At 42.0% G+C, this 27,413-nt stretch overlaps 1 protein-coding gene across 2 annotated transcripts in view; it reads left to right on the forward strand.

The window, feature by feature from the left end:
• Window positions 1-26,464, forward strand: part of LOC139397722 (sodium channel protein type 2 subunit alpha-like) — a 54,580-nt gene extending 28,116 nt beyond the window's left edge. Inside the window, exons 12-26 of one of the 2 annotated variants that reach the window (XM_071144211.1) lie at window positions 302-434; window positions 552-790; window positions 902-1,075; window positions 1,207-1,563; window positions 1,729-2,226; window positions 6,162-6,294; window positions 6,495-6,649; window positions 6,948-7,121; window positions 10,075-10,197; window positions 21,445-21,714; window positions 21,899-21,952; window positions 22,091-22,228; window positions 22,375-22,479; window positions 22,592-22,862; window positions 22,957-26,464. In XM_071144211.1, coding sequence (XP_071000312.1) covers window positions 302-434; window positions 552-790; window positions 902-1,075; window positions 1,207-1,563; window positions 1,729-2,226; window positions 6,162-6,294; window positions 6,495-6,649; window positions 6,948-7,121; window positions 10,075-10,197; window positions 21,445-21,714; window positions 21,899-21,952; window positions 22,091-22,228; window positions 22,375-22,479; window positions 22,592-22,862; window positions 22,957-24,158 — 4,026 coding nt within the window. In that variant the 3' untranslated portion in view covers window positions 24,159-26,464. The remainder of the gene's footprint in view (window positions 1-301; window positions 435-551; window positions 791-901; window positions 1,076-1,206; window positions 1,564-1,728; window positions 2,227-6,161; window positions 6,295-6,494; window positions 6,650-6,947; window positions 7,122-10,074; window positions 10,198-21,444; window positions 21,715-21,898; window positions 21,953-22,090; window positions 22,229-22,374; window positions 22,480-22,591; window positions 22,863-22,956) is intronic. The other variant, XM_071144212.1, reaches the window with a different exon arrangement.
• Window positions 26,465-27,413: the final 949 nt, after the last annotated feature.

The following is a 27,413-nucleotide window of genomic DNA, read 5'->3' on the forward strand; positions in this document are numbered from 1 at the left end:
GAAATAGAAGGCAGTCTAAACAGATCTAGTTTTCATATAGATTGTCATGTATTCCACATATGTACGAACCTATTTCAGTATTGCTATTGATGTGTTTGCAAATACAGTATTTTGGGGGGGGGGGGTTTAACAGATAATAACATCCTGGTTAAGCGATTATTAAGCCTCTTGAACATGGCCATCTTTGGTGGTAACTTTGTGCCAACTGCTGATGCAATTGGTTTGTGTTGACTTATCAATCCGTGGAAGATGCTTCCAAACGATGCAACTTCATGTAACAGATGAATCTATGTACGTCCAGGGCAACACTACGGAGCCAGAGTACAGAAAGGCCCGATGTGAATCGTACCAGGCCTCTATGAACTTCCTGGAGGACCCAGGGGCCAGGCAGAGGGCCTTCAGTGTAGCTAGTGTTATAACTAACACTATGGAAGGTGTGTATGACTATACCATGCCCTAGACACCCCCTAAAACAAATAGCATGAATAGACTAAATTAGGACACATTCATAAAACACATGTTTTCGGTTATTTCTCCTCTATATGTATCAGAACTTGAAGAGTCGAGACAGGAATGCCCTCCCTGCTGGTACAAGTTCGCCAACACCTTCCTCATCTGGGACTGTTGTCCGGCATGGCTGAGGATCAAGAAGAGAGTCAAGATGATCGTGATGGACCCGTTTGTAGACCTGACTATCACCATATGTATTGTTCTGAACACAGTGTTCATGGCTATGGAGCACCACTCAATGTCTGTGGATTTCAAAAAAATGCTTTCTGTGGGAAACCTGGTACGCAGTCACGTCAATTGTTTTTTGCCATATCACTTTGAATCGGCCATTTTGGAATCGCCATGACATGTTAATTACTGTTGTCACTGTTTTGTGTGTTGTTTTACTCAGGTGTTCACAGGTATCTTCACAGCTGAGATGTGTTTCAAGATTATTGCTTTGGATCCGTACTGTTATTTTAAGGAAGGCTGGAATATATTTGATGGTATCATTGTCAGTTTGAGCTTGATGGAGATTGGCTTGGCCAACGTGTCTGGAATGTCTGTCCTCAGATCGTTCCGATTGGTAAGAGCATCGACACTACAGCACAGCATCCAATATGCTGCAGTTTCAGTCAATAATCACTGGTAAAAAGTAAAACGTCAACGTATTGGAATAGCAATGAATATTAATCCTATTCTTATCTTTGTATGCAGCTGAGAGTGTTCAAACTGGCCAAGTCTTGGCCCACACTGAACATGCTGATCAAGATCATTGGTAACTCAGTGGGGGCTCTGGGTAACCTCACCCTGGTCCTGGCCATCATCGTCTTCATCTTCGCGGTGGTGGGCATGCAGCTGTTTGGGAAGAACTACAGAGACTGTGTATGTAAGATCTCTACAGACTGCACACTGCCCCGCTGGCACATGCATGACTTCTTCCACTCCTTCCTGATTGTGTTCCGGGTGCTGTGTGGGGAGTGGATCGAGACCATGTGGGACTGTATGGAGGTGGCTGGCCAGAGCATGTGTCTCATCGTCTTCATGATGGTCATGGTCATCGGGAACCTGGTGGTAGGTTTACAGCTCTATACTGTATCTGTATTACTGTTAATCCATTGTACGTTTTTATCAATTACAGTAACTTTCAAACATTGTGTGTGTGTGTGTGTGTGTGTGTGTGTGTGTGTGTGTGTGTGTGTGGGTGTGTGTGTGTGTGTGTGTGTGTGTGTGTGGCAGGTCCTGAATCTGTTCCTGGCCCTGCTGCTGAGCTCGTTCAGTGCTGATAACCTGGCGGCCACGGATGATGACAGCGAGATGAACAATCTGACGGTGGCCATAGGCCGCATCCACCAGGGCATCGCCTTTGTCAAGGCCTTGGTGTGCCGCTCCTTCCACAGCATCTGTCTGAGGAAAAAGAAGGGGAGCCTGAACGAGGACAAGCCCCTGGATGACCTCCACAGAACCAACTACAACTCCAACCACACCACTGTGGAGATCATGAAAGACCCTGAATATGTGAAGGATGACAATGGCACCACCGGTGGGGTAGGCATGGGAGTGGGTAGCAATGCAGCTGGGAAGTACATAGTCAACGACAACACTGACTACATGCAGTTCATCCACAACCCCAGTCTGACCGTCACGGTGCCCATCGCTGTGGGGGAGTCGGACTTTGAAAACCTCAACACTGAGGACTTCAGCAGCGATTCCTCGGACATAGAGGGAAGCAAAGAGGTGAGCATGTTCGCTTAGTTTGGACTGGCATGATTCTATGTGGAAGTAGTACACAGTCTGAGATTCTTGTACCTAGTTTGAAATCAACTGTTGATCTAGGTTTACAATTTGAAAAAAAGACAGTGACTTTATGAGCTGAAAAAAGACAGTAATATCATGCAAATATCTGCTTGTTTGCTCTTGTTTGTCCACATTGTCTAACATAATTACATTAGAATGACTCATTAGAGACCATTTCACTTTTTCCAAGTGATGCAGTGTCTGAAAATGGTGACAGCCAGAGCCAGGTGGTGCTCAGATATGATCGGGTAATATTGTGTGTTTGGCACATTAGAGCTTAGGAAGCGGGAATTGCTGGCCTTTCACTCGCTGTTCACTGGGCGGTGTCAATCAGTTGCAAGTTATGGACGCAGAACCGCCGCATATGTCAGGGAGTTCCCCAAAATGATGCGCAATGATGAAAATACTGTCATTATATTTTCATCCAGGGAACAATAACATGTAGTCCCTCCAGTTCCCTCATCACAGTTTTAGATCATGTGCTGGATTGACGTCAACGAGAGATATGCAAGTCGGGGGTAATTTCGCATACCTCATGTTAAGCTTGGGCCATTAGTGATTACTACGTTTCTGTAATGTCTCCCGATCTATGGCTTCTGATTTTATGGGCTGACAGAATAGAGCGCGAGGCAAATAGAATAGAAACGATGGATGAAGACCGATTCAGATATTGGCTGTGGTGTGGTCCACTGCGGATGCATCTATTGCTTAAGATAAGTAGGATCTTCCATTGCAGTGGTCATGCTGGTGCACTTAACCCACGGTACATGGCAAGCAAAGCATGCGCATGTGACATTATGGATCCTCTGGAGTCCCTGTATACCATGACCCTTTAACGAGGAGAAGCTAGAGAGACAGGAAAATACTAGTCTTCAAATGACATTATGTGCCATTTAAGTCTAAGTGCTCTGCAGCTACATCCTCCTCTTTAGGGAGCTTTAATGCCTTGTGTTGTAGTAGATAGGCCCATTCATCTCTCTCTCTCTGTCTCTCTCTCTCTCTGTCTCTCTCTCTCTCTCTCTCTCTCTCTCTCTGAATATGGTATAAACTGAGGGCCTACTGTGAATTAGTATCTATGGTAACATTGTAGTCAGACAATCATAAAATGTCACTGTTACGGTGGTATTTAGCTGATGTTGTTGTACTCTGCTGTTCATGTTGTTATGGTGCTGTAATTACTATTTATCATTTGTATCATTTAACAATGATGACTTTTGTAAATTTGGTGAGACTGTATCTTCTACACCAAGTGTATTTTCTGAGAGGTTAATATGTGACTAACATGCTTTGCTCCCAGACAAGGTAGCATGTGGCACAGTAACTTACCACACTTAACCCCATTTGTTATTGCAGCTGTTTCACAGACGCTCTCACGGTTTTCAATGAGAGGAGACTTGTAAGACCACTTTATTGTCCATAACACTAACCATGGAGGTTGCCTATTCCATTTACCAACAAAAGAACAACCTTTGTATTGGATTGCTCATCTATGTTTTGTTTCTGCTTGATCATACTTTCCTCCCTACTTCATTTATATTTGTTCAGCAGCCGTTCTGATGCTGCCAGCCCTGATAATATTTTTATTTCATTTTTGATATAAGGCTTCTTTGCAATAATTTTTTTAATGAATGATCAACACCACCGTTTCCATCAATAGTTCAGCCCATGGTTATTATTTTGTTTGGTTCCTTTGGTTTGGTTTTGGGGGGGCTGGATTGCTCAGCAGCCAGAGAGAACCCGGAGCTTTACAAATCTGACTGATATGCTGTAGAGTAATGGATTTTGAAGATCAAAATTCATTGGAGGAATGGTTCACAGCCCAAACATGTAATATGGCATTTTAATTTGACGAATACGATCCATAATGGAATGATGAAAGCAGATGATTACAAATATTTGTTTTTAAAAGGACCATCATTATTTCAATCAGCTGAGTTTCCAAAATGAATATTGTTGTTAGTAGGCATACCGTTATTAATGATGTGCAAGTAAGAATACAGAGTATAAATACTACTTATATGGTAATGACTAATCATATTTTACTTAGGTAGCTGAATAAGCTGAAGTCCAAAAGAGGTGCAACTTCTTGAGTTACTACTAAAAACAGTAGAGTATACTGTACAGTATATGGTAATGAGAAGATATCGTAGTGCCTACAACAGTACCAAAATTGAAGGTCAAACATCTCTATGATTCCGGTAGCTTAGTCAAATGGAGTATTCAGCGCATATATCATCGTAGCATGCACATCATTCCCCATTCTGCATTAGCTGGGTCCCATGACAGCTCAGTGCTGTTGCACTCTCCAGAAAGGCATTAAGGCTGCTCTCAGTTCAAGGCTGTTGGAAGACACACCCAGTAGAAAGACACCAAGTGCTTGAGGATAGACGGTGAATAAGCTGTATTGACATACCTCATACAATTGGCCCATGTTTGAATATTGTCAAGAGTATTAGATGGTGCATGGTGAAGTTGATACATTTTGTAATCCAGCACACCTCTTCGAAAACCAGCCTTCCTCTAGTTATTACACTGTATTTAGGATATTTTCTAAGGACTATTTTTTATTGTCAAATTTTAAAAAAAAATAAAAAAAATAACCTTTATTTAACTAGGCAAGTCAGTTAAGAACAAATTCTTATTTTCAATGACGGCCTAGGAACAGTGGGTTAACTGCCTGTTCAGGGGCAGAACGACATTGGAGGCATTTTTTTTTACCCTTATTTTACCAGTTAAGTTGACTGAGACCACATACATTTACACAAATGACCTGTAGAATAGTTACAGGGGAGAGGAGAGGGGATAATTGAGCCAATTGGAAGCTGGGGATGATTAGGTGGCCATGATGGTATGAGGTCCAGATTGGACATTTAGCCAGGACAATGGGTTTCACACCCCTACACTTCCGATAAGTGCCATGGGATCTTTTAGTGAATGCAGAGTCAGGACACCCGTTTAACGTCCCATCCCGAAACGAAAGACAGCACCCTACACCGGGCAATGTCCCCAATCACTGGGGGGGGGGCTTTGCTTTTAGAGGCAAGCCAGCAGGGGGATACAGGGTGGTATGCTGCTGGTTTATTGTGTGATCCACATGGGTCCAAAAACCACAAAGGCCTTTGTAAAACCATATAGGATCTATAACTACATTATTTCCCCAGTAAGATCACGCTACTCTGTCAACTTATCTCGTCCTGGGTGTTTAATGCCCTGTCTCCAGGGAAGGTTTGAGTGATTAGGCGGTCCTAATCTGACACTAGCCTGGAATGCAGACTCCTTAGTGCCTGTCTTGGTTAAAGTGCACAACACTGTTATATCTGCTGTTAAGCTAATGCAGGCGACCCTCTTTTTAAAATGAATGAGGCTTGTCTACTGATTAGCAACTGGACATATGTGTTTTCATGTCAATGAGGGAAATGTAAAGGGAGGGGAAAAAACTGGTTTGTTTGGGTCAAAAAGTCCTGGACATGAAAATACCGGAGCACACATGTTCTATCATTAAGATCACAAGCTTGGTTCAAACACGCACTTTTAGAGAACGCATGCCATATGACTAAAGTTAAATCATTTTTACCTACAGCCTTTATCAAGATACAAATATATTTTCTAACAGTGCTCATATACCAGCATCTCTTAGCCTACAATTGGACTTTGCAAACTATACGTGTCTCATCTCCTAAGTCTGTAGGTACTTTTGATTGATTCTGCATGAAATGATACAACTCTAAAGAAAGGCCCTGTGAGCTTACATATGGCAAGCACCCTTGCATCACTGGGTGATCCATTGTAATGAGGCTCCCGGGCAAATGCTAGCGTCCCAGGCCCTGTCACGGGTGTGCTATGCTAATGTTGCTGTGGCTTCGCTCCCCTTGCAGCAGCTAAGTAAAGACCGTCCACTGAGCTCATCAGAGGGCAGTACAGTGGACATCAGGCCCCCAGGAGAGAGAGAGGGCTCGGTGGACATGGAGCCTGAGGAGTCCATGGAAGCTGAAGGATGCTTCACTGATGGTGAGAGATACAATAGGCTACGTCTCAAGATGTGGATACTGTTTTTTTTGCGAAAGGCTTCAGACATAACGAGCTGGAACCCAGAAACAGAATTGGTCTGATCAGAACATAGTTAGACATGCGTCATGGGAATTTCTCTGGGAATGAGGTGAACTTTATAACAGAAGTATAATCTGTTTAGCTATGCTGTCTGCTTTCAGGCTGTGTCCGTAGATTCCAATGCTGCCAAGTGAACGTTGAGGAGGGCAAGTGGAAGATGTGGTGGACGTTGAGGAAGACCTGCTTCAGGATAGTGGAGCACAACTGGTTTGAGAGCTTTATCATCTTCATGATCCTGCTCAGCAGTGGAGCGCTGGTGAGTGGGGAAGTAATGATTTGGGGAAGGATCTGAAGCTACGAGAGAGAGGGCAGGCAGATTCTCTTCCATTGTCTGACTTACAGTAGTACCCTTGTGAGAAACAATGGAGTAGAAATGCTGTGAGGGTTGTTCTATTTTTCAAAGCGCTTAGTACTGTGTAATTGACCATTCTGTGATCCCTTGACACAGAATTAACTGGTAACAGATCTGATGAGGCAGCAGCAGCTGCTCTGGTGTATGAGATTAGTGTGGGTTATAGGAAGTGATAATCGGATTGGCTTGTGTTTACACCAAGGCATTTGAGGACATCTACATCGAACAGAGGAAGACCATTAAGACGGTGTTGGAGTTTGCGGACAAAGTCTTCACCTACATCTTCATCCTGGAGATGTTGCTGAAATGGGTGGCCTATGGATTTGCCAAATACTTCACCAACGCCTGGTGCTGGTTGGACTTTCTTATTGTTGACGTAGGTATTTTTTTAAACTACCTCTTCACTTGCACAAAAAAAGAAGATACATACAGTGCATTCGGAAAGTATTAGTACCCCTTGACTTTTTCCACATTTTGTTACGTTATAGCCTTATTCTAAAATGGATGTAAAAAAAAATATACAAAAATACTCATCAATCTACTCACAGTACCCCATAATGACAAAAATAGGATTTAAAAAAAATGTAAAACAGAAATACCTAATTTACGTAAGTATTCAGAACCTCGAAATTGAGCTCAGGTGCGTCCTGTTTCCATTGATCATCCTTGAGATGTTTCTACAACTGGATTGGACTCCACCTGTGGGAAATTCAATTGATTGGACATGATTTCGAAAGGCACACATATAAGGTCTCACAGTTGACAATACATGTCAGAGCAAAGTCCAAGCCATGAGGTTGAAGGAATTGTCCATAGAGCTCTGAGACAGGATTGTGTTGAGGCACAGATCTCGGGAAGTGTACCAAAAAAATTATTTTGCATTAAAGGTCCCCAAGAACACAGTGGCCTCCATCATTCTTAAATAGAAGAAGACTCTTCCTAGCGCTGGCCGCCCGGCCAAACTGAGCAATCGGGGGAGAAAGGCCTTGGTCAGGCTGGTGACCAACAACCCGATGGTCACTCTGACATAGCTCCAGAGTTCCTCTCTGGAGATGGGAGAAACTTCCAGAAGGACAACCATCTTTGAGGCACTCCACCAATCAGGCTTTTATGGTAGAGTGGCCAGACGGAAGCCACTCTTCAGTAAAAGGCACATGACAGCCCGCTTGGAGTTTGCCAAAAAGGCACCTAAAGACTTTCAGACGATGAGAAACAAGATTCTCTGGTCTGATGAAACCAAGATTGAACTCTTCGGCCTGAATGCCAACGTCACATCTGAAGTAAACCTGGCAGCATCCCTACGATGAAGCATGGTGGTGACAGCATCATGCTGTGGCAATGTTTTTCAGCGGCAGGGACTGGGAGACTAATCAGGATCGAGGGAATGATGAACGGAGCAAAGTACAGTGAGATCCTCTATGAAAACCTGTTCACCTTTTATTCTTAATACATTTCCAAACATTTCTAAAAACCTGTTTTTCCTTTGTCATTATGGGGTACTGTGTGTAGATTGATGAGGAAAAATAATATTTACTGCATTTTCGAATAAGGCTGTAACATACCAAAATGTGGAAAAAGTCAAGGGGTCTGAATACTTTCCGAATGCACTGTACATATACAGTACCAGTCAAAAGTCCTGACACTTGACACTCATTCAAGGGTTTTTCTTTATTTTTATGATTTTCTACTTTGTAGAAGATATCAAAACTATGAAATAACGAATGCAAACGAATGCTGGGAACCACACATGCGGAGATCATCCGTTCACCTACTCTGCGTCACACAAAGACATGGAACCAAAAAATCTAAAATTTGGACTGAGACCAAAGGACAGATTTCCACCAGTGTAATGTCAATTGCTCATGTTTCTTGGCCCAAGGAAGTCTCTTCTTATTATTGGTGTCCATTAGTAGTCGTTTCTTTGCAGCAATTCGACCATGAAGGCCTGATTCACGCAGTCTCCTCTGAACAGCTGATGTTGAGATTGGTCTGTTCCTTGAACTCTGTGAAGGATTTATTTGGGCTGCAATCTGAGGTGCAGTTAACTCTAATGAACTTATCCTCTGCAGAGGTAACGCTGGATCTTCCTTTCCTGTTGCGGTCATGAGAGCCAGTTTCATCCTAGCTCTTGATGGTTTTTGCGATTGCACTTGAAGGAACTTTCAATGTTCTTGAAATTTTCCGGACTGACTGACCTTCTCTCTTGCCGAATTCGTTCTCATTGCTCTTGTTTTCCTTAATAGGATGCCAATGAGTGGAGCCGGGAGTGTCGTCAGCTAAATGGGACACCTGGGCCCCGGTGTATCCCGGGGATAAATACACCTTTCCGCCATACATTTAGGAGGCTCTCTCCACACAGACTGTTATTTTTGGTTGTGGCATTTTGTGGTTTGTTTTGGCACATCTCAACACCCCTCATTATCACCATATATGCATGCAACCACTCACTTACACTACTGCACACACCATTGTTAATTGTTTTTAGTTTACTTTAGTTAATAAATATATGTTTGTTATTACTAGATCTCTGCGTTGTCTCCCTTTTTGTTAAGGGCTACGAGCCGGTTCGTGACAAAGTTATGATGGACTGTCATTTGTCTTTGCTTATTTGAGATGTTCTTGCCATAATATGGACTTTTACCAAATAGGGCTATCTTCTGTATACCACCACTAACTTGTCACAACGCCACTGATTGGCTCAAATGCATGAAGGAAAAAATTCCACATACTTTTAACAAGGCACACCTTGTTGAGAGAATGCCAAGAGTGTGCAAAGCTGTCATCAAGGCAAAGGGTGGCTACTTTGAAGAATCTCAAATATAAAATATATTTTGATTTGTTTAACACTTTTTTGGTTACTACAGGATACAGGATTCCAGATGTGCTATTTCATAGTTTTGATGTCTTCACTATTATTCTACAATGTAGAAAATAGTAAAAATAAAGAAACCCTTGAATGAGTGTCCAAACTTTTCACTGGTACTGTACGGGAAAAGATTATAGTGTCTTTTTCACCTCAACCGAAGTAGACTCTGGCTTTAGGACCACTTCAAAATATTTTATGAACTGAGAAATATAGACCGTTTATTTGAGTGCTCCAAAGGATTTTTCTGCTTAAGCCAAGTTCTTAGTGTCCAATGCGATATCAAAATCAGCTTGTAATTGCAAAGACATTGTATTGTTGTTTCATTGTTGAAATGATACTGTAATGTAGTCAAGGCGAGACAGTGACCCATTTCCTGGTTTATATCTTTGAGACAGAGGCTCTGCCTCCGCTGAGTGTCAATCAGCTAGTCACGTGTCTCATGATGACATCATTCTGTTTACAGGTCTCTTTGGTCAGCCTTGTGGCCAACGCCCTGGGCTACGCTGAGCTGAGTGCCATCAAGTCCCTGAGGACGCTGCGAGCGCTGAGGCCCCTGAGAGCGCTGTCCCGCTTCGAGGGCATGAGGGTAAGAGTCACCAGACCTGGGGCCTCATTTATAGCCATTGCGTAAATTTAACACTAAATATCTGCGTGTGCCATTTCTGAAAAGACTGCACTCACACAAAAATATTGAGATTTAGAAACACACAAGTTTCCTGTTATAAATCAGACCTGTTCATGAAACTGTGGACGTGTGAACCAGCATAACTCCGCCTGAAAAAATGCCCATAATTCATGGTTTTATGGTGACATTTTTTTGTATATTTGCTATATACATTAGAAGTATTGGAATTTGGCCAAGACAGTATCTAACAAAATAGCAATGCATGGCAACCTTGATCAAATGTTTTTGGAGGGGTTGGCAGAATATTTTGCTGTATCTCAAATCAAATCAAATTTTATTTGTCACATGCGTCGAATTCAACTGGTGTAGACCTTGATGCTTACATTCTAGACCTTAACCAACAATGCAGTTTTAAGAAAAATTTGTGTTAAAAATACATAAATAAAAAAAACAAATAAATAATTAAAGAGCAGCAGTAAAATAACAGTAGGGAGGCTATATACAGGGGACACCGGTACAGTGTCAATGTGCGGGAGCACCGGTTAGTCGAGATGTAGGTAGAGCTAAAGTGACTATGCATAGATAATAAACAGAGAGTAGCAGCAGCGTAAAAGAGGGGGGACGACGACAATTGAAATAGTCTGGATAGCCATTTGATTAGCTGTTCAGGAGTCTTATGGCTTGGGGGTAGAAGCTGTTGAGAAGCCTTTTGGACCTAGACTTGGCACTCTGGTACCGCTTTCCATGCAGAAGCAGAGAGAACAGTCTATGACTAGGGTGGCTGGAGGTTATATGTACTTGTAGGTAGTTAAAGTGACTATGCATAGATAATAAACAGAGAGTAGCAGCAGCGTAAAAGAGGGGGGACGACGACAATTGAAATAGTCTGGGTGGCCATTTGATTAGCTGTTCAGGAGTCTTATGGCTTGTGGGTAGAAGCTGTTGAGAAGCCTTTTGGACCTAGACTTGGCACTCTGGTACCGCTTTCCGTGCAGAAGCAGAGAGAACAGTCTATGACTAGGGTGGCTGTAGTCTTTCACAATTTGTAGGGCCTTCCTCTGACACCGCCTGGTATAGAGGTCCTGAAAGGCAGGAAGCTTGGCCCCAGTGATGTACTGGGCCATACGATCTACCCTCTGTAGTGCCTTGCGGTCAGAGGCCGAGCAGTTGCCATACCAGGCAGTAATGCAACCAGTCAGGATGCTCTCGATGGTGCAGCTATAGAACTTTTTCAGGATCTGAGGACCCATGCCAAATTCTTTCAGCCTCCTGAGGGGGAATAGGTTTTGTCGTGCTCTCTTCGCGACTGTCTTGGTGTGTTTGGACCATGATAGTTTGTTGGCGATGTGGACAGCAAGGAACTTGAAGCTCTCAACCTACTCCACTACAGCCCAGGCGTGCTCAGTCCTCCTTTTCCTGTAGTCCACAATCATCTCATTTGTCTTGATCACGAAGAGGGAGAGGTTGTTAACCTGGCATCACACGGCCAGGTCTCTGACCTCCTCCCTATAGGCTGTTTCATCATTGTCGATGATCACGCCTTCCACTGTTGTTTCATCGGCAAACTTGATGATGGTGTTGAGTCGTGCCTGGCCATGCAGTCATCAGTGAACAGGGAGTACAGGAGGGGACTGAGCACGCACCCCTGAGGGGCCCCCGTGTTGAGGATCAGCATAGCGGATGTGTTGTTATCTACCCTTACCACCTGGGGGTGGCCCTTCAAGAAGTCCAGGATGCAGTTGCAGAGGGAGGAGTTTAGTCCCAGGGTCCTTAGCTTAGTGATGAGCTTTGAGGGCACTATGGTGTTGAACGCTGAGCTGTATTCCATGAATAGCATTCTCACATAGGTGTTCCTTTTGTCCAGGTGGGAAAGGGCAGTCTGGAGTGCAATAGAAATTGGGTCATCTGTGGATGTGTTGGGGTAGTATGCAAATTGGAGTGGGTTTAGGGTTTCTGGGATAATGGTGTTGATGTGAGACATGACCATTCTTTCAAAGCACTTCATGGCTACAGACGTGAGTGCTACGGGTTGGTAGTCATTTAGGCGGGTTACCTTAGTGTTCTTGGGCACACGGTCTGCTTGAAACATGTTGGTATTCAGTCAGGGACAGGTTGAAAATGTCAGTGAAGACATTTGCCAGTTGGTCTGCACATGCTCGGACTACACCTCCTGTTAACCCGTCTGGCCCTTTGGCCTTGTAAATGTTGACCTGTTTAAAGGTGTTACTCACATTGGCTATGGAGAGCGTGATCACACAGTCGTCCGAAACAGCTGATGCTCTCATGCATGCTTCAGTGTTGCTTGCCTTGAAGCGAGTATAGAAGTAATTTTGCTTGTCTGATAGGCTCATGTCACTGGGCAGCTCGTCGGCTGTGCTTACCTTTGTAGTCTGAAATAGTTTGCAAGCCCTTCCACATCCGACGAGCGTCGGAGCCGGTGTAGTACGATTCAATCTTTGTCCTGTATTGATGCTTTACCTGTTTGATGGTTCGTCGAAGGTTATAGCAGGATTTCTTATAAGTTTCTGGGTTAGAGTCCCCCTCTTTGAAAGCAGCAGCTCTACCCTTTTGCTCTGTACGAATGTTGCCTGTAATCCATGGCTTCTGGTTGGGGTATGCACATTACAGTCACTGTGGGGACGACGTCATCGATGCACTTATTGATGAAGCCAGTGACTGATGTGGTGTACTTCTCAATGCCATCGGAAGAATCCTGGAACATATTCCAGTCTGCGTCATCTGACCACTTCTTTATTGACTGAGTCACTGGTGCTTCCTATTTTAGTTTTAGCTTGTAAGCAGGAATCAGGAGGAGTAAAGGTGGTCTAGAGTTTTTTTCCCTCTGGTTGCACATTTAACATGCTGGTAAAACGGATTTAAGTTTCCCTGCATTAATGTCCCCGGCCACTAGGAGCGCTGCCTCTGGATGAGCGTTTTCCTGATTGCTTATGGCCGCGCTGCCTCTGGATGAGCGTTTTCCTGATTGCTTATGGCCGTATACAGCTCATTGATTGGGGTCTTAGTGCAAGTATGGGTTTGTGGTGGTAAATAGACAGCTACGAAGAATATAGATTAAAACTCCCTTGCTAAATAGTGTGGTCTACAGCTTAGCATGAGATACTCTACCTTAGGTGAGTAAAACCTCAATACTTCCTTACTATTAGATTTTGTGCACCAGCTGTTGTTTAAAAATATACACAGAATGCCACACCTTGTCTTACCTGAGGCAGCTGTTCTATCTTGCTGATGCAGCATAAAACCCACCAGCTGTATGTTATTCACGTCGTAGTTCAGCCACCACTCGGTGAAACATAAGATATTACAGTTTTTAATGTCCCGTTGGTAGGATATACGTGTTCGTAGTTCATCTATTTTGTTATCCAATGATTGTACGTTGGCTAATAGGACTGATAGTGAAGGCAGATTACACACTCGCTGTCGGATCCTTACAAGGCACCCCAACCTACGTCCCCGATATCTCTGTCTCTTTTTCCTGCGAATGACGGGAATGAGGGCCTAGTCTGGTGTCTGAAAAAAATTCTTTGTGTCCGACTTGTTAAAGAAAATGTGTTTTCCAGTACGTGGTGAGTAATCGCTGTCCTGATATCTAAATGCTCTTTTCGGTCATAAGAGACAGTGGCAGAAACATTATGTACAAAATAAGTTACAAAAAACACAGAAAAAGCACACACATTAGCAAAATTGGTTAGGAGACCGTAAAACAGTAGCTATCTCCTCCAGGGCGCCATTGTATCTAAACTTGTTATCAAGGCGAAAGGTAAGATCCAAATGCAGATACAGGAGTCATATGGTTGGAGTCTTACAATGTTTATTAATCCAAAGGGGTAGGCAAGATATTGGTCATGGACAGGCAAAAAGATCAAAACCAGATCAGAGTCCAGGAGGTACAGAGTGGCAGACAGGCTCGTGTTCAAGGTAGGCAGATTAGTCAGGCAGGCGGGTACAAAGTCCAGAAACAGGCAAGGGTCAAAACCGGGAGGACTAGAAAAAGCAGAATGCAAAAAGCAAGAGAACTGTAAAACTGCTGGTTGACTTGGAAACATACAAGACGAACTGGCACAGAGAGACAGGAAAAACAGGGATAAATACACTGGGAAAAATAAGTGACACCTGGAGGGGGTGGAGACAATCACAAGGACAGGTGAAACAGATCCGGACGTGATACTTGTGTGAAAAACAAAAACATTGCACTTTGTTGTGTACTTGCAGATAGTTTGAATTCAATCATGATTGGCATTTACTTTTCCCCAAATCTAAATAGGCTATGCCTGCGAATTCTGAAACATTGTTTACTCTGAAAAAAATGAAAACTACAGTAGGCCTACTTACGTTGGTAGCTACACACTTCAATGCAAAAGATCAACTGTCTTATCACCTGTAAAATTCTACTGTATGTAATAAACCGCTCTCCCTTTCAGATGCAAAAACTTGAAATTATAGTAGTCTATCTAATAGGCACATTCCTGCACAAAGCTACTACTCGGCTACTTTTGCCTTCTTGCAATACGTACACGTGGTTTAAAGTTTGCAGGAGGATAAGCACATTCTCACCTCAAGTTCAGTTGTAATAAATTCCAACTTTTGAGTGAAAACTGGTGCACCCATGTTTTGGGGCATATTTTGTGCGTACTCAATGTTTATAAAATGAGGCCCCAGAGCCCTCCCTCACTGTAGAAAAAAAGCACCCACAAATCTAGTTGTTTCAAATAAATATTATCAAGTAACTGGTTCCAAAGCATTTTTTTTTGTTTTCAACTTTTCGGTCAAAGTGTTACCTGAACTTAACAGTTTTAGTTGGCCCAAACGTAGCTCCAACGTGATAAAAACGTAGGCAAACATTCCGTCAACTTAAAATCATGTGTTTGCTCAATTTGTCTCACATCTTCATTCAACTACAAATTATTATTTTTAGGCATTTTAACTAAACAACGGCTGTGGAACTATTTACACATGCAGTGCGTTGAACCAACTTACATTGCACCTGTTCATTTACACAATGATTAGTACTTAACATGTCCTCACCTGGGAATTTGAACTCACAACCTCTCGGTTCATGACATTGCAATCATCCTGCTACACCACCATGACCTTGTCAAATAGCAGTTCACTTGACTATTCTCATCATCATTGATTTGATTTACTTATTTAAGCAATTTGAGTTTTTTCCATATACTTGTCTAACGTTGGTGGAGCATATTACTCTGTTTTAATGTTACTCCTTAATCACTATGATAAATGTAAAAGTTTTTCTTGAGTGTACTTTTAACAGAGCTGAGATTTACTTTGCAAAGAATGCAAAGAATAACAAAACAGGTTAAATCAGTTACTGACACAGACATGGTGGAATAGTAGGAAGATTGGCATGCTGTGACTCAAGAGGTAGTGCATTCAAATCCCAGGTGTGGGCATGTTGAACACAAATGACTGTATAAATGAACATGTATGTAATTTGGAAACAGATCTTCATTGTAAAGGGTTTAAACACTGTTTCCCATGCTTGTTCAATGAACCATGAACATGCACCTGTGGAACGGTCGTTAAGACACTAACAGCTTATAGACGGTAGGCAATTAAGATCACACGCTCATCTGCGTGAATGTGCCTTGAGTGGGACTCTGGAGCGGGATCGATTTGGAGGTGGAAGGTCCATCATGGTCTGTGGCAATGTGTCACAGCATCATCGGACTGAGCTTGTTGTCATTGCAGGCAATCTCAATGCTGTGCGTTACAGGGAAGACATCCTCCTCCCTAATGTGGTACCCTTCCTGCAGGCTCATCCTGACATGACCCTCCAGCATGACAATGCCACCAGCCATACTGCTCGTGCTGTGCGGGATTTCCTACAAGACAGGAATGTCCGTTTTCTGGCATGGCCAGCGAAGAGCCCGGATCTCAATTCCTTTGATCACGTCTGGGACCTGTTGGACATTTACACATGTTAAGTTTGCTGAAAATAAACACAGTTGACAGTGAGAGGACGTTTATTTTTGCTGAGTTTACAAGAATGATCTCAAAGTCCATCAAATAAAAGTAAAAAATAAAATTGTACAAAATAAAAGTAAAAAGAGCAATTATACAGTACCAGTCAAAACCCTAATTCTAGGGTTTTTCTTTATGTTGACTATTTTCTACATTGTAGAATAATAGCAGACATTAAAACTATGAAATAGCACATATGGAAACAGGTAGTAACCAAAAATGTGTTAAACAATATATTTGAGTTTCTTCAAAGTAGCCTCCCTTTGCCTTGATGACAGCTTTGCATTCACTATAGTCATCTGGAATGCATTTCAATTAACAGGTGTGCCTTGTTAAAAGTTAATTGGTGGAATATATTTCATTCTTAATGCGTTTGAGCAAATCAGTTGTGTTGTGACATGGTAGGGGTGGTATACAGAAGATAGCCCTATTTGGTAAAAGACCAAGTCCATATTATGGCAAGAACACCTCAAATAAGCAAAGCGAAATGACAGTCCATCATTACTTTACGACATGAAGGTCAGTCAATCTGGAACATTTCAAGAAGTGCAGTCACAAAAACCGTCAAGCGCTTTGATGAAACTGGCTCTCATGAGGACCGCCAGAGTTACCTCTGATGATGAGGATAAGTTTGTTAGAATTAACTGCACCTCAGATTGCAGCCCAAATAGATGCTTCACAGAGTTCAAGTAACAGACACATTTCAACAGCAACTGTTCAGAGAAGACTGTGTGAATCAGGCCTTCATGGTTGAATTGCTGCAAAGAAACCGCTACTACAGTAAACGACACCAATAAGAAGAAGAGACTTGTTTTAGCCAAGAAAAACTAGCAATGAACATTAGACCGAGTGCAAATTTGAGATTTTTGGTTCCAACAGCCGTTTCTTTGTGAGACGCAGAGTAGGTGAACGGATGATCTACACATGTGTGGTTCCCACCGTGAAGCATGGAGGATGATGTGTGATGGTGTGGTGGTGCTTTGCAGGTGACATTGTCAGTGATTTATTTAAAATCCAAGGCACACTTAACCAGCACGGCTACCACAGCATTCTGCAGCGATACGCCATCCCATCTGGTTTGCGCTTAGTGGGACTATCATTTGTTTTTCAACATGACACCTCCAGGCTGTCACCTCTATTTGGCCAAGGAGAGTGATTAATTGCTGCATCAGATGACCTGGCCTCCACAATCACCTGACCTCAACCTAATTGAGATGGTTTGGGATGAGTTGGATCTCAGAGTGAAGGAAAAGCAGCCAACAAGTGCTCAGCATATGTGGGAACTCCTTCAAGACTGTTGGGAAAGCATTCCTCATGAGGCTGGTTGAGAAAATGTCAAGAGTGTGCAAAGCTGTCATCAAGGCAAAGGGTGGCTACTTTGTTGACTATAAAATATATTTTGATTTGTTTAACACTTTTTTGGTTACTACATGATTCCATATGTATTATTTCATTATTCTACAATGTAGAAAATAGTAAAAGTAAAGAAAAACCCTTGAATGAGTAGGTGTGTCCAAACTTTTGACTGGTATTGTATATAACCATATCATAAAAGCAACAATCAAAGTCTAGGAGGAAGGGTAGGCCAGCCGATAAAGATGAGTCTTGAGGCCTGCTTTAAAAGACTCAACAGTCTGAACAGCCCTGAGATTTTCAGAAAGTTCCAAAGGCGTGGTATGTGGGATGAAAAGGCATGATCCTCCGTTGTTCCTAGCTGGGTCCTGGGTGCATGATGCAGTTTAGCGTGGCTTGAACGTAGGGTGCATGGAGGTTCATAGGGTGAGAGTATATCTGACAGGTTGGCAGGTCCGATGCCATTTAGGGCTTTGTAGACCAGGAGAAGAATTTTAAAGTCAATTATTTGAGGGACAGATAGCCAATGGAGGTCAGCAAGTATGGGGTGCCATAATCTTTGCTGCACTGTTTTGAATGAGTTGTAATTTATTAATCGAGTTTGCAGGCAGGCCCCCAAGTACTGCATTCCCATAATCAATTCTGGAGAAAACTAATGCATGGATAAGCTTTTCTGCTTCAGAAGTGGTGAGAGAGGGTCTTAGGCGGGAGATGTTCGAAAGAATGATGTTTTACAGACGTGACTAATGTTTGCATTGAAGGAGAGCACAGGGTCAAATTTCACTCCCAGGTTGGTGATGACAGACACTGTGCTTTCTAAAGATCTGGCCATGTGTGTGTGTGTGTGTGTGTGTGTGTGTGTGTGTGTGACTAGTTCCACAGCCTTTTTTGTGGTAAAATAATAATTTCTGGTTGAATGAACATATGAGACAAATTGATTAAACACATTTTCTCATGTTGGAGCTAAGTTTGGGCCAGCTAAAAATGTTAAATTCAGGTAATATTTTGACCAAATAGTTTAGTGAACAAAAGAAAGGCTGTAAAACTAGCTACTTAATAACAATTGGTTGAAACAACTAGATTATTTTTTACAGTGCTGTTGCCTCATAGTGCATATCATCACAGCCAGAGCCACATATTTAGAGAGTTACGCCAACTTTTAGAATTTAGATTTGTTTTCTAATTCTAGACATTCAGATACATAGCATTGTTTAAATATTCCCCATGAAACATTCATGGGTAACTAACAGGTTTTGGCTAGATGGGATACAGCTTTTGTCAGAATTGACTTTTTGTAGCATTGGCCCGCATTGGCACAATTCTCCAAGTACTCTACATGGCTCTAATGATAGCCTCTTATCAACGTGACATCAGCTCCCTGCAAGGATACAGAGCTCTGTAGTCATACTAAGGCCCACAGCAAACCAATAGGGGCAGCAGGGTAGCCTAGTGGTTAGAGCATTGGACTAGTAACCGGAAGGTTGCAAGTTCAAACCCCCGAGCTGACATGGTACAAATCTGTCGTTCTGCCCCTGAACAGGCAGTTAACCCACTGTTCCTAGGCCGTCATTGAAAATAAGAATTTGTTCTTAACTGACTTGCCTAGTTAAATAAAGGTCAAATAAATCAAAATAGCTGAACAAAAATATAAACACAACATGGAAAAATGTAAAAGAGTTACAGTTTATATAAGGTCTATTGAAAAACATTTATGCAGCCCTAATCTATGGATTTCACATGACTGGAAATACAGATATGCGGCCCTAATCTATGGATTTCACATGACTGGAAGATGTGCCTCTATTGGTCACAGATAACCTTTTTTTTAAAGGTAGGGAAGTGGATCAGAAAACCAGTCAGCATCTGGTGTGACCACCATTTTCCTCATGCAGCACGGCACATCTCCTTCACATAGTATTGATCAGGCTGTTGATTGTGGTCTGTGGAATGTTCTCCCACTCCTCTTTAACGGCTGTGCAAAGTTGCTGGATATTGGCGGGAACTGGAACACACCATTGTACACGTCGAACCAGAGCATCCCAAACGTGCTCAATGGGTGACATGTCTAGTGAGTATGCAGGCCACGGAAGAACTGGGATATTTTCAGCTTCCAGGAATTGTGTATAGATCCTTGCGACATGGGGCTGTGCATTATCATACTGAAACATGATGGAGGCAAATAAATGGCACGACAATGGGCCTCAGGACCTTGTCAAGGTATCTTTGTGCATTCAAATTGTCATCGATCAAAAGCAATTGTGTTCGTTGTCCGTTGCTAATGCCTGAACATACCATAACCCCACCGCCCCCAACGGGGACTCTGTTCACAATGTCAGCAAACTGCTCTCCCGCATAACACCATACACACTGTCTGTCATCTGTGAAGAGTACACTTCTACAATTTGCAAGTGGCCATCGAAGGTGAGCATCTGCCCACTGAAGTCGGTTACGATGTCGAACTGCAGTCAGGTTAAGAACCTGGTGAGGACGACGAACATGCAGATGAGCTTGCCTGAGATGGTTTCTGACAGTTTGTGCAGAAATTCTTCAGTTGTGCAAACCCACAATTTCATCAGCTGGTCTCAAACAATCCAGCAGGTGAAGAAGCATTTCGGGGATATTTTATTTCAGCTCATGAAACACGGGACCAACACTTTACATGTTGCATTTATATTTTTGTTCAGTGTATATTTAGAGATACCTTTCCTCTTCTATTCCTCCTTTTCCACCTACATGTGTTTTCAGGATGTTATAACACAAGAGTTTCCATCAGTCCCACTGGCAGGTCACATGCACTCATCAAAGGATGTCAGCGTTACTGGAAAAGAATCAATAAGACATGTGGAAATGGCATTAACTGGACTTCAGTTAATTAAACTACATGAAAACATTCTTAAGTCTTGGAGGCTACAGTACTCTCACAGCAACATACTCTAGCCAGGGTTTTGGATGTCATATGTGCGGGAAGGGTGTCGACTGGTATAACCAACATAGTCCTTATCGATCAAATGCCAGTGCTGTGACGACGGTCTCTCCTCACGTGATTGTCACTGAATTATCCCATCTGCATGACTGACTTCTCATTGCTTCACTGGCTCTCTATTTATGCACTTTGAAACTGTACTGTGTTTGGATGTTGCTTGCTGCTGGGTACTGCTTTTAACATGAACAATTTCTTCATTTTTTTGTGTTTGTGCTTTTCATTTACAGTTAACAAATTATGTGACTTCATCCTGCCTCTACAATGTTTTTTCTGTTTCCTTTTTTCACACTGCAGCCTAATTGTAAATCACAACAAACAAGTAAACACACCATTACAGTCTCTCCTTCACAAAAACATTTCCCCCTTGTCCTTTCCTTTCCCTTTTCCCTTGTTGTTGTCATGGTCGTTGATAAGCTGTGGTGTTAGTGACACTCGTGTTGAGCTTTACGCTAGCATTTAAACACTTTGTGTTTTCCTATTTCCACCGTCACCAATCAAAGTCAACATGTAGCCTACAGTACAGATGTAGGATCTTAACATGAGCCAGTTTGCTACGGCAGTAAAATAATCATGCATCAACTTGGAATGGGAATGATTATTCTGATTATAATTAATGGACATTTTTGTAGGGATGGGATACATTTTTCGTAAGGGAAAATCAGGTCTGAAATTTCAAAGTGGGAATTACAAACTTCAGAAGCCTTTTTAATACCCCACAAGTTTTACATTTCCTGCTATGCAGGAAAGTTATCCTGCAACGGGGTGATTAAGATCCTACATTTGTATATATTGTCAGTGCTGAAAATGATCATTATCCAATGCAATATTGTCTCTGGTTCTATATCTGAGACTGTCTGTGTGAATCCTTGCAGGTGGTCATCAACGCTCTGCTTGGAGCCATCCCCTCCATCTTCAATGTGCTGCTGGTGTGCCTCATCTTCTGGCTCATCTTCAGCATCATGGGTGTCAACCTGTTTGCAGGGAAATACTACCATTGTATCAACATGACCACGAGTGAGCGCTTCGAAGTCAGAGACGTGGCAAACAAGACAGAATGTTTGGCTTTGAAAGGTACCCACTGGAAGAATGTCAAGATCAACTTTGATAACGTGGGAGCAGGCTATCTGGCACTGTTACAAGTGGTGAGTGGCTCTCCATTCACCTTTCACCAGAAATATTTTGTTGACATTTTCGAAAGATAACGGGACCCATGTCAAACGTTTTGTAGCAATTTCGTGTGGGCAGACAAGTTGTGCGAGGGCAATGTCCTTCGGAACAAGTGTCTTAACTATTAGGTAGTAAAATGTTCCTTCATTTCTCTCTAAGGCTACATTCAAAGGCTGGATGGATATCATGTATGCAGCTGTGGACTCTCGCAATGTAAGTGTTTTCAGTAATTCCTTTCACAAGGTATTTTGGACTAATGGTTGTTTGTGTTTGCACATTGTCTATTTTTATATGATACTATTTTGGTTTTATGATGTTCATGTATGGTAATACTATGCTATTCTATTACAGTTGGATGATCAACCCGACTACGAAGTGAATCTGTACATGTATCTGTACTTTGTGGTATTCATCATATTTGGATCCTTCTTCACACTCAACCTCTTCATTGGTGTCATTATAGACAACTTCAATCAGCAAAAGAAAAAGATAAGTCTTTTTTAAAAGTTGTATGCAATGATACATGCATCCATTTTCTCTGATTTAACGTAATGAGGATTCTTCCCTCCAACAATGGGCAACTAAATGTGTGTAAGAGCTGCAGGAATTTAACTAGGCTTGTCTTGCCTCTTTACTTTGGAGGTCAAGACATCTTCATGACAGAGGAACAGAAGAAATACTACAATGCTATGAAGAAGCTCGGCTCAAAGAAACCCCAAAAGCCTATCCCTAGGCCAGTGGTAAGGTCATACTGTACCACGATGTTTTCTCAACAAAGACATTCCTCAATTCATGAACCTCGATTTCCACATCCTGGTGTCTCAAAATGCTTCTTTCTTATGTTTCCTCCAGAACAAGTTTCAAGGATTTGTTTTTGATTTCATTACAAAGCAAGCCTTCGACATTGTCATCATGATTCTTATATGCCTTAATATGGTCACCATGATGGTGGAGACGGATGACCAGGCAGATGACATTCGTAAAATTCTCTACAAGATCAACCTGGTGTTTATTGTCATGTTCACCGGAGAGTGTATTCTGAAGATGATCTCACTCCGACAATACTACTTTACCATTGGTTGGAATGTATTTGACTTTATCGTTGTTATCCTGTCGATAATTGGTAAGATTTTTCACCTATTGTTCATAATTGTAATACTGCAAAGTGATATTATGCTTTGGAGATTATTATGTGTAATTCTTTTCTGTCCTTTCAGGTATGTTTCTCTCGGAACTGATAGAGAAGTACTTGGTTTCACCAACCTTATTCAGAGTCATTCGACTGGCCCGAATTGGCCGTATCCTTCGCCTCATCAAGAGTGCCAAGGGAATCCGTACACTCTTGTTTGCGTTGATGATGTCACTTCCTGCATTGTTCAACATTGGTCTTCTGCTCTTCTTAGTGATGTTTATCTATGCAATCTTTGGCATGTCCAACTTTGCATACGTCAAGAAGGAGTCTGGGATTGACGACATGTTCAACTTTGAGACGTTCGGCAACAGCATGATCTGCCTGTTCCAGATCACCACGTCAGGAGGCTGGGATGTCCTGCTGGCCCCCATCCTCAACAAGGGAGAGCCAGACTGCGACAGCCGGAAAGAGCACCCAGGAAGCACGTACAAGGGGGGAGACTGTGGAAACCCCTCTGTGGCCATTATCTTCTTTGTGAGCTACATAATCATATGTTTCCTTGTTGTGGTCAACATGTACATTGCTGTCATCTTAGAGAACTTCAGTGTGGCCACTGAGGAGAGCGCTGAGCCCCTGAGCGAGGATGACTTTGAGATGTTCTACGAGGTCTGGGAGAAGTTTGATGCGCGGGCCACCCAGTTCATGGAGTATGACAAGCTGTCAGACTTTGCTGACGCCCTAGACCCCCCGCTACGCATCTCTAAGCCCAACAAGATCCAGTTGAGCTCAATGGATTTACCCATGGTGAGTGGGGAGCGCATCCACTGCCTGGACATCCTGTTTGCCTTCACCAAACGTGTCCTGGGCGAGGGCGAAGGCTTGGACATCCTCCGGGGTCAAATGGAGGAGCGCTTTATGGCCTCCAACCCTTCCAAGGTGTCCTACGAACCAATCACCACCACACTGCGCCGCAAGCTAGAGGACATGTCTGCCCTGGTCATCCAGAGAGCTTTCAGACGATATCTTCTCAAGCGTATTGTTAAGCGGGCCTCTGCCATGTACAAGGAGAAGATACAAAGTGGAGGCACGCTCCTTGATAAAGAGGTTCTCGTCATAGACAAATTTCCCGAGATCTCTACTTCAGACAGAACTGACATGACACCCTCCACAGCTTCTCCCCCATCATATGACAGTGTCACAAAACCTGAAAAAAACAAATATGAAAAAGACAAGAGAAAGAAGGAGGTGAAGGAGAAAAAAAAGTACATGGATGTTGGGAAGATTTAGCATAGATTTCATTCTGCTACAAATTGTTTACAGCCTTTGAAGGTGACCAATGCGTCAAGTGAACCCCTTCTTTGGTGTGAATATCTATGCCAAACTGACAATGCTTACTTGAGTCTAGATGTAAGGTTGGTGCCTAACATGAGGTAGTGACTCAACCTCTTAGGCTGTAAGGTGACCAGTTGTTTGGATGTTAATTTCTGTGGGGACTAAAACAAATGTTTGCCAGCTTTATAGGGACAGGTAAAACATGTTGTGTGTTGTTCCAATCAGAAACATTTAGTTATACTGTAACTTCTCTTGCAGCTAGTACTTCCAGGGTTGCTTCCAGTCTCTTGCATTATAACTGCCATATGATTTACTAACTTAGTTTTCTGACAGAATCTTGTTTTTAAAACTCATAGGTTGATTGTGTGACTATTTTTGTAAACATATGTTTTACTGTAAAACGAGGGGTTTCATGTATTGCTTTAAAAAGGTAGTCGTGTTCACTTTAAATGTTCATACAACAAGTGTGATCAAACACACATCCTTGTGGGGTGCAGGGCCAAAAGAAGTTGGCATAAAATAAATTTGGGGCCCGCACACTCATAAACCGTTTTAAAATGAAGGTACATGGTGGAGCTTATGCATGTGCGGGCTCTGTTTCGAGCATAAGACATGACTACTCATGACAACCATTATTGCTGCAGTGCAGTTAGGGGGATTGCTGCAGTTCAATCGACATGTAGACCTGCATGAATGCTTACCCATTGTTACCCATTGTTACCCAATGTTACCCACAGTGTTGTGTTACGCACCCTCACCAAAATCAGCTTCCTCTCTCCGTGATGTCTGAGGGGCTCATACTTTGATGAACCTGTATCATTATGTTACTCTCACTATTACAAATCAACAGGAAAGATTTCTCCTGAGCATACAGTCCAAATACCATTACCAACAACCGTTGCCTATAATCAGTTTTCCGAACAATAACACGCTCTAGAAAAACATAGTTTTCCTCCTTTCATTCATTAGAAACCACAGTACAATGCAGAATACATTCATCTTTAGTGCTGGCTCACAGAGTTGATACACATATTATTCATAGTCCAGCTCTTCTGTCCAGCTTGAACCACAATGGCCTCAAAGTCTATACTGTTTTTTCTCTTCACAGTGGTGAATGATAAAATGAACGTCCTCTGCACAGTATAGTTGTGACCATCAGGTGTAAATCGCCTCAAATAATCTCCAAGTGAGGTGAAACACTGTGTTCTGTGTCATATATGCTCACTTAAGAGGCATTCCAAAAGCATGTATCTTGTGTACTCTGCGGTTTTGGCACTGCAACATCATTAGTAAGTGCTATAAAACTTGTAATTTACCAAATCTAAATTGCTTTGAGTTTACCTTTCCTACCCACTTCCCAAATCATTTTCCATCGTTATTGATGTATCTGTATGTACATATTCTATAATATATGAAATATACAAATATATTTGATATATTATGTGATGTTTCATGTATAATGGAATATATGAAGTTGTTAATGTTATTTAATACATATATCTATTATATTCTGCATTCTCTGCTCTATATGGCAGACAGGCCAGAGTACGAAGCATCCAGTTGAGGCCGTGGGAAGATTTTGTAGTTAGATTACACTCAATGTCTATATAAATATTGTAATATAATATTTTTTTCTTTGTACTGTACAACTGTTTTGTAAATAGTTTGCTATACAATATGGCCGCACTGTCTGCGCTATAGCCACTTTAGTTATTTAAGCTTCACCTCACCCTTTCATTTGGAAACGCCTCATGTGATCTAGTGAAGGGGAAATGGACTTCTCATTTGGATTCTTTCATCTTTTATTTTGTGTCATTTATAAACTGTGGTCACAGTTTACCTCACATGCTTTATCATAATAAATATCTAAGATGGAACGTCAGGTTCAGAGAATTCTGAATATGATCGTCTCAAGTCTAGTGTGACAGCACACGTCTTCGATTGTTTCCTACATTTGTTTACATAGTTATCCAATTCCTCAGGATGTTACTTTTGTCAGCTGTTCCCTTTGTATAAAGTGTCACAAGTGTCTGTAATTAGAATGTTTAAAAGTATGTTATGAAGAGCATATGTTGCATGTAATAAAAACATTCCTAATATGTATATACTATACATGTATACACAATGAATGTTTTGATTACGTAACATTTAATAGATCACATCTTGATATGCATTATGCTTGTAGTGTATGAGTAAACTGCATGCAAGATATAACCCATCTCATTGAAAAGCCAAAAGAATAAAGAATACATGTACCTCAGGTATGTCTGTAAAATATGAATTTATTCCATCACACGTGTTTGACTATTCATTTGCGACATTGCAATCCATACAGTACATCAACATACTCTATAAATACATTGTTATCCAAGTTTTGCATGCTTAACAAATGTTTGCAAATCAGTGGCCAGTGAGTTAAATGGATTCATCTAAGGTCCCTTTTTTTCCATGTCAGCAAACACTTTTTATTTGATCATGTGACCTGACCAGTGAAAATTTGTGGCCCCAATTATAATATGTTTTAATGGACTAAAGGTGGATTATTAATTTAATACATAAACTACTACAAATCAATCATGTTACAATGTAGTTGTCCATGGAGTTCCAGAATTATAGCCTCACGTCATTGAACGGAAGTCTCACATGACTTTTAATCATTTATTTGGAGATATGTACTGTATACAGTAAATCCTGACCATTACACTGCATATCACACCACGAAATACTCCAGAATACATTAACCGTTACTCTCTCGCGGGAATTCCACTAACGGTCCGTATGTAGCCAAACGTAACTGCTGCTCATGTTGGTAGCTGTACTGATGGCCCAAAAGTCATGACAGAGAGACATAATGGAGTGGTAACGCACGTGCAAGCTGTTGCTCCCAACTCCACTTGGGTACACCGCTGCATCCACCGAGAGGCTCTTGCTGCCAAGGGAATGTCTGACAGTTTGAAAGACATTTGAAAATGGTTAAATTTGTTAAAGCAAGGCCCCTGAACTCTTTTGTATTTTCTGCGCTATGCAATGATATTGGCAGCGACCATGTAGCGCTTTTACAACACAGAGAAGTGCGCTGGTTATCAAGGGGTAAAGTATTGACACTTTTTTTAAATTGAGAGACGAGCTTAAAGTTTTCTTTACGGACCATAATTTTCACTTCTCTGACCGCTTGCATGATGATGAGTTTTTTCACCCGACTGGCCTATC

The sequence above is a fragment of the Oncorhynchus clarkii genome, chromosome 3, assembly GCF_045791955.1.
Source record: "Oncorhynchus clarkii lewisi isolate Uvic-CL-2024 chromosome 3, UVic_Ocla_1.0, whole genome shotgun sequence".
Lineage (NCBI taxonomy): Eukaryota > Metazoa > Chordata > Actinopteri > Salmoniformes > Salmonidae > Oncorhynchus > Oncorhynchus clarkii.